At 36.4% G+C, this 6,803-nt stretch overlaps 4 protein-coding genes across 4 annotated transcripts; all 4 read right to left on the bottom strand.

Moving 5' to 3' along the window:
* Positions 1 to 312: 312 nt before the first annotated feature.
* Positions 313 to 1,871, bottom strand: RHIMIDRAFT_240086 (uncharacterized protein; the record flags this gene model as incomplete). Its single annotated transcript, XM_023609306.1, has 2 exons — positions 313 to 1,738; positions 1,795 to 1,871. 2 exons carry the CDS (start codon positions 1,869 to 1,871, stop codon positions 313 to 315), a joined length of 1,503 nt encoding a protein of 500 aa, XP_023463680.1.
* A 1,366-nt stretch (positions 1,872 to 3,237) lies between these two features.
* On the bottom strand, positions 3,238 to 3,770 carry RHIMIDRAFT_293933 (HSP20-like chaperone; the record flags this gene model as incomplete). Its single annotated transcript, XM_023614031.1, has 1 exon — positions 3,238 to 3,770. Exon 1 carries the CDS (start codon positions 3,748 to 3,750, stop codon positions 3,238 to 3,240), a length of 513 nt encoding a protein of 170 aa, XP_023463679.1. The 5' UTR covers positions 3,751 to 3,770.
* A 411-nt stretch (positions 3,771 to 4,181) lies between these two features.
* RHIMIDRAFT_245666 (uncharacterized protein) lies at positions 4,182 to 4,747 on the bottom strand (the record flags this gene model as incomplete). The annotated part of the gene is made up of 2 exons (XM_023610229.1): positions 4,182 to 4,446; positions 4,497 to 4,747. The coding sequence occupies 2 exons, from the start codon at positions 4,745 to 4,747 to the stop codon at positions 4,182 to 4,184; spliced, it is 516 nt and encodes a 171-aa protein (XP_023463678.1).
* On the bottom strand, positions 4,658 to 6,601 carry RHIMIDRAFT_41281 (Septin). Its single transcript, XM_023615219.1, has 11 exons — positions 6,565 to 6,601; positions 6,432 to 6,492; positions 6,251 to 6,382; positions 6,169 to 6,190; positions 5,968 to 6,027; positions 5,781 to 5,918; positions 5,609 to 5,726; positions 5,457 to 5,558; positions 5,161 to 5,408; positions 5,032 to 5,113; positions 4,658 to 4,983 (listed from the first exon to the last, which is right to left on the bottom strand). The coding sequence occupies exons 1-11, from the start codon at positions 6,571 to 6,573 to the stop codon at positions 4,861 to 4,863; spliced, it is 1,095 nt and encodes a 364-aa protein (XP_023463677.1). The 5' UTR covers positions 6,574 to 6,601; the 3' UTR covers positions 4,658 to 4,860.
* Between the last annotated feature and the right edge of the window lie 202 nt (positions 6,602 to 6,803).

Genomic DNA, 6,803 nt, shown 5'->3' with positions numbered 1-6,803 from the left:
AAAAATTCAAACTATGAGAGAGGCGTGCATTATTATCTATTGAAAGAAGAATATAATTGATTGTTATTGTATGGATCTAGCAAACAATAGTTACAAGCCATCGCTGCTATACAAAATGGGCTTAATAAAATGTAACTCATAAAGATAGCTCTGTTATCTTTGAATAAAACTAAAGCTACTCCCCTTTTTTTCAGGTGTGCGAAATTGCAGTGTAACACGGTGCTTTTATGTTGAGTCATCGCCTCGTAAGCAATGGAAAAAGAAGAAAAAAAGAACCATGTGAAAATGATTAATTTTATTCATTGCCCATTACTACTGTACTTGCTGCTGTTCTGGTTGTTTGGCTGGCTCTGCAGCCATGCCTAGTTTTGGTTCAGCATCTCCCTTGTTGCTCCTTATTTTAGGTGGATTTGCACATCTGTCTTTGCCATAGTTGACCTTCAATGACTGATAGAATGGATTTTTTTGTTTCACAGTTGTCACTGCCATAACCGCACTCTGAACGCTCGTAAAGTTGACAAATGCGCATCTCTTTTCATTAAATATGTTCACTAACTCAATCTCTCCAAAGGATTCAAAGTCTTGCCTTAGTTTCTCTTCTGAAACGTCTTCGATTCCTCCAATGTAGACATTGCGTGTAGCTCCTTGTTGAATAGCATGCATCAGCTGTGTTGGAATAGCTGATGGCTTACCCCATCCAACTTTTACTTTTCTACCCTTAATGACAATCCCTTGGCTATTGGCGTAGTTAAATACAGCAATGGCCGTGGCTGCATCCATAAAACTGACAAATGCGATATGCTTCTCGGGAAAGTATCGGACTTGTAATACATTACCCCCTCGAATAGAGTTGCAGATATCTTCTACTTTGGCTTCGGATTGTATATTGCCAATGTAGAGTGTACGAAGGATATTGTTTGCAGTAGGTGCGGTATTCAAATTGATTGAATTCATGACTGGATTACCGTACGCATCAAATCCAAAGCTTGGGCTTGGATTGGATGCTAGTACATCTGCTGGATAGTTGCTCGCACAGTGGTCTTTGGCGTAATTGATGCGTTTGTTGTGAAAGCTTGGTTGATTAGGTAATTCAGAGACGCATTTAATGGCTGAACTGATACTCAAAAAGTGGATGAACACGCAGTGCTTGTCGGGTACAACCTTAATATCTTCAATCTGTCCGAATTTGGTGACTTCAGAGGCTAATTGCTCCTTTGACACTTGTTGCTCATCATATCTGCCTATATATACAGATCGCGTAGCTCCTGATTGAATCTGCAATTTGAGGGATAAGGACATCGAAGTTGAGTTTCCCCATCCATATTTGAGTTCTTGTCCATTCACTGCCAACTTCTTGAGCATCAATTCTTGATAGAACATGTGGGCTGCAGAGGCATCGACAAAGGTGATAAATACACATGCTTTTTCAGGAAGTGCCTTATATTGTTCAATAGCTCCTGACTTGATTTGCTTCAAAATGTCGCCAGGTGGCGTATTGGGTGGGACACCTCCTAAATAAATCGTCCGATTGCCCTCCCCTAATACTCCGCTGTAGGCTGCTGCTGCTGCTGCTGGATTAAAAAATGCTGGCGGATATCCATAAGGCGCAACCATGCTGGCATTACCGTAGCCAAGTCCATACATGGAAGCAGGTTGTCCATAACCTCCTACAGTAACTCCGTTCTGCGCAAATGCTGTACCATATTGTGATAATAAGCTATACTGTGCGTATGGATCACTATGGAAAGAATAAAGAATCATTATACAAATTCGATATATCTTATTTTAGTTTACTTGTTGTTGTAGTTGGCTTGATTTAATCTAGGCTTCTTTGTGTCGTTTGCTTCTTGAGTATCTTGAGATCGTTTCATTTGTTGTATTGACTACATCTATTAAAAAAGCAAGTGAGTTGACTTTCATTCATGATAGATTGTTTTAAACAATAAAAAACTTTTTTTAACAAAAAGGAGTAACAATTTACATGGGAATAAAAGTAAAATAGATATAAATCCACACAGAACGATTGATAAAAAAGTAAATGAAGAGATAGAGAGAGAGAATATATACAAGTTTGAGATTAAAAAGTATATAGAAGTGTGTGTAAGTGTGTGTGTAAAGAAAGTTGTTAGAGTAATTGTATAAATTAAAAAAAAGGATAAAAAAGGTTTAAACTAAACCCAAAACTTACAATTTAATGAGTTTTCTATATTTTAGATTAGTCAAAAAAGTAATCATTTATACTAGTTAACTTACCTCTAATTACAATAATGAAAAAAGAAAAAGAAAAAGAAAGAGAGTAAAAAATAAAGTAAAACGTACAGTGCTTGCAGCCAATTAAACTCAATTTCGCATTTTTAGAAATGGCAAAGTCGTATTTTTAGAAACGACGTCACTTGATTAGCATTTTTGTATGAAGATGGACATGGAAAACGTTGTTGATGAGAATGGGGGGACTTGAGCTCATGGTCTTTGTGTGTTTCTTGACGATCCAATTTGTGATATAAATATGAATCGTTCAAGAGCTTGATTCAAAAAAAGGTTCCAGTCCTATTGTTGCCTGGTCTAATACAGCGTCTGTATTGAGCACTATATCTCTGCCGCAGGCTTGATTACAGTCGGCATAAAAAACCAAGTCCTGCAAAGATAAGCCCAGGAACTGTAACAGGTCACTAGTATGTTATCCCACTCACTCAGCAATAATACACCCATAGAAACTCCCCATATTTTAGTAGAATAGTTAACTTCTATTTACAATAATTTGATAAATCAAATGTATTGTGCAGTACAAGCACTTTTATCAAGTGTATATTGACGCGTAAAAGAGGCAATACAGTAATGGTATTTTTATAGTGGTCCCTGTCAAGCACGTTAGCGCCGAAATACTTGCTGGCCGAAGACGCTGATGAGAACAAATAGATGATGATGCCCTGCATTTTGAATAGGTTGAAAGGTGGCTGGACTTGCCTTGTGTTTGTTTCAACTGATACAGTGAAGACATCGTTTGTGTGAACAGTCGACGGCTCTGTTATGAAGTATTGGCTTGGCTAGTTCAATTGATTCTATATCTAGTGATACGGGATACCCATGACGCCTATTTATATTCTCGGCTGCTCTATTTTTAAGAGAGAGAGTAATGAACTGTAGCGCATATAAATTCATTTATGCTTTGGAGTAAAACAATAGAAACTTTTTTATTTTACAAAAAAAAAAGCAAGTACATATTTACACAGAAAGAGCTTAATCAATTCGAATACGTTTAGTTTCTCTTCCTTGTTTTGGAACAATCACTTTTAATACACCATTTTCATAGGTAGCAGTGATACCATCAGACTTGACAGGCGAAGGAAGCGAGAATGTTCTTTGGAAGCTACGGTGTACTCGTTCATTTTTCCACCACTTGGGTGACTTGTTTGTCGTCTCTTGTTCATTCTTGTTACTCTTCTTTTTCTTCTTTGTATCTTCTAAAGATGTCCGTTTCTCTTTTTGAACATCACCACTGATAGCAATGGTGTTATTATCCATCATTTCGATATGAATATCCTTCTTGTCATAACCAGGCAACTCGCAATGTAATTCAAAATCGGATTCTGTCTCGATCAGATCTGTAGGAGGATGGCGCATTTGAACTGCGTTACTTGCGGAGCTCAAAGAACGTCGAGCCGTGTCTAGGAAATCAGGATCGTCCAACAGTGCAAAGGTACGATCCATATCACGGAAAGCATCAGTAAACAAGCGCTGAGTGAGAGCCATGATGATGTTTGTTTAACAAGAAAAAAAAAATATCTGTTCCTCTATTTCATCGTCTCTCCAACTTGCTGACTTTTTATACTCATTCATGCAGAAAAATCCAGAAGGTTGAAATTTTCTAGTTTGTAAAGTTCAGCTCTAATCGTTTTTCTCTCGTAGTGTAAGGAATGTTCGTGAAGGTTCATTACGAAAAGATGACACTAATGATTTAACTTTTATTGTTGTGACTATGAGATGATTCTCGAACCATCAGAAAAAAAGCATTTAAAATTACAGATATATCTTGAAGCCATATATAGTTTTATTAAACACTATAAACAAGCGGAATGACATTCGAAATGATCTAGAGGGTATTCACTGGATCTGCGAGTCGATTGAACTATTTCTTTAAAATGAGTTAGATATAGCACATATGCTGCATTGGAAATAATTTGCTATTCTGAGCCGTACGTCATACGCATGCATAGCAACTTGACACTGACAAAATCACACTTTTTCCTAGATGCAGCATACTGCTGTTCAAGTCTAAATATCTCGCTATCCAACTTGGATATCTCCTTTTTCAATTGCTCCATAAGCACTTCATCCTCCGTCTTTTCATTCCTTTGTTGTGCTGCTTGTTGCCCCTCGTCTGGTTTCAACGTTTGTTCTTTCTTTTGTTCCTTTAGCCATTTCTCAAGTGGGGTATAATTGTGGTTTCTAAACATAAATTAGTCGTTATTTTTTGTTGTATTATTTGACACGCATACAAATTAGGATGGGCATGCTTGACAACATGTTTGAAATTTCCTGATACAGGTGACGGTTTGAAAGTTGGACTAGTAAAATTGCCTTTGCGAAAGCTACGTTTGTTACGCAGTTCATCTTGATGTAGTCTTAAATATTTTTTAAAGGCATCTCTGTTTGACTTGTTGTATTCACTTGTATCCTCCATGTAGTATGCTGATTCCTTCAAAGTGTCATCAAGTGAAGGCTGCTGCTTGGCATCATCCACACTCATAAGTAAATCAATCAATTAAAAAAAGAAGAATTAGATTATTAAAAAAAAGGATCCATGTATTATATAAAAAATAATAATAATATTGTTGTATTGTTTTTTGCTTTGTGTTTTTTTTAGTCAGCTAATTGTGCCTGTGCTAATCTAGCTTCTAAGTTACGTAGAGCTTCTTCTTTACTCAAAAGCTCAGCTCTCTTTTCTTGAATTTCACGTTGAACCTTTAATTCAATTTCACGGAGCTATAAGAAAATGTTAGTTTGATGGATATAAATAATATATCATCCTACCTTTTCTTCTTCCTTTCTCAATTGTTCTTCCTTCAATCTGACACTTTGAGTAGCCATATCCTCAGCGTTCAAGGAGGCATCCCTATGGTACGTATAAGCGAATGTGTCGTGGAATAAATATCAACTTACTCTTGGTCACCGCCATTAACAGTACGAGACAATTTTTCTGTACGGTAATTTTCATAAAGGATATCATGAGTGATTTCCTTAAGGTCTTGCAAATGGGAGCTTAATAAAGCAGATCTCAAACGACCAAAATCAGAGTGCTTAGGATTATCCACTTCAACAGCACCCCAAGGGTATTGACGACCACGAACAGTACGTCCGTTGACAACGATTTCTTCTTCGCTGCCAATGATAGAAAATGGTAAAAGAGCCTATGTGGATGTTAATATATATGTTATTATTATTGTTATTTTCTTTACTCTTAATTCACTGTTCTCTTCAATGGTATCTTCATCATCTTCTTCAACATCATAAGGGAAATTATAAATTGGGATATTGTAATGTTCAATATCTTCCATGATCTAAAAAGAAGATGTCAACAAACAAATAATAATAAACATCAACGACATACTCTTCGCTTAAAGTCTTTCAGTTCTTGAGGAGTCAATGAATCAGCACGACCAATGACAGGAATCACATTTACACGAGGACTTAAACGGCGCATCAATTCAATATCGATTTCACGTAAACTATAAACCTGTTAAAAAAAAACAGATATATGTCATATATATTTATATACTTACGCATGGCCAGTGGGTGAAATGAAATATAAGAGAGCGTGGACACGATTATCACGGAATCTAGGATTACGCTTGATTCTTGATTCTTCAGCAAGGATATCATCATATTGTTTCTCCAAGTAGGCAACGATTTCATGGAAACTAACAAGATATGTTAGTATTATATAAATTGTTGTCAACAGTATCATACCATGCTTCGTTATCGATATTATCACCAAAGCCAGGTGTATCAACAATCGTTAAAGAGATTCTATGACCATAGTTATTATTTTCCAAATTCTTTTAAACCCCCTTTTGAGCACCCCTTTTGTTATCTCTTTCTTTTATTTGTACTCTCTCTCTCCCCTCCCCTAAATCTGGGCTGGTCTGCCTCCTTGACAACTAATCATACCTGACACCATCTTCATCCAATTCTATATGATAATAAATCTCAATTAAATATATAAATCTATTTTTTTTTCTTTGTTATTTACCAACAGAGACTGGCTTAATATTAATGCCCTCTTCTTTGTGTGCGTCTTCAGGATTATCAGATTCTTTTTTTGAAAGAACATGGGCATCACAAAGTGTGTTTACAAAGGTTGTACGTCCAGTACCAGAGGCACCTATTTTTATTATTAACACGAGCACACAGAAGTCAAAAAGGCAACATACCAACTACCATCAAGGTGAATTGGAATCCCTTCTTTACGTTCTTTCTACGTCCGCCAAGTCTCTAAGAAAAAAAAGAGAGCAAGAAAAGGGTGAGCCTATTATTGATGAAGCCAATGGTTTGGTAAATGTTTACGTGTGCCATTGTGTTTATAAATTAGAGATGATTAAAGGGAAAAAAAAAGAGTGCAAAAAAGCAAGAAAAAAAGGGGAAGAACAAAAAGCGGGGTGACAAAATTAGGATCTTGTTAAATTAGTATGAATTGGCCAATAAGATTGCACGCAGGTTTATATTGCACGCGCTCTGTTTCCCCTTTTTTCTTGCAAGATCACTTCATATAAAACGTGCGCCTATATAAAAAAATACCTTGGAAT

Source organism: Rhizopus microsporus, assembly GCF_002708625.1.
Source record: "Rhizopus microsporus ATCC 52813 unplaced genomic scaffold scaffold_15, whole genome shotgun sequence".
Taxonomy (NCBI): domain Eukaryota; kingdom Fungi; phylum Mucoromycota; class Mucoromycetes; order Mucorales; family Rhizopodaceae; genus Rhizopus; species Rhizopus microsporus.
This window is presented reverse-complemented; position numbering and strand designations above follow the sequence as displayed.

Bases quoted from the DNA above. Each gene is read 5' to 3' on its own strand.
- RHIMIDRAFT_41281 (XM_023615219.1), bottom strand. The intron at 5,727-5,780 runs GTAAGTATATAA...ACAGGTTTATAG, and splicing joins ATTTCACCCACTGGCCATGC to TTTACGTGAAATCGATATTG. The intron at 4,984-5,031 runs GTAGGATGATAT...ATTTTCTTATAG, and splicing joins TGAGAAAGGAAGAAGAAAAG to CTCCGTGAAATTGAATTAAA.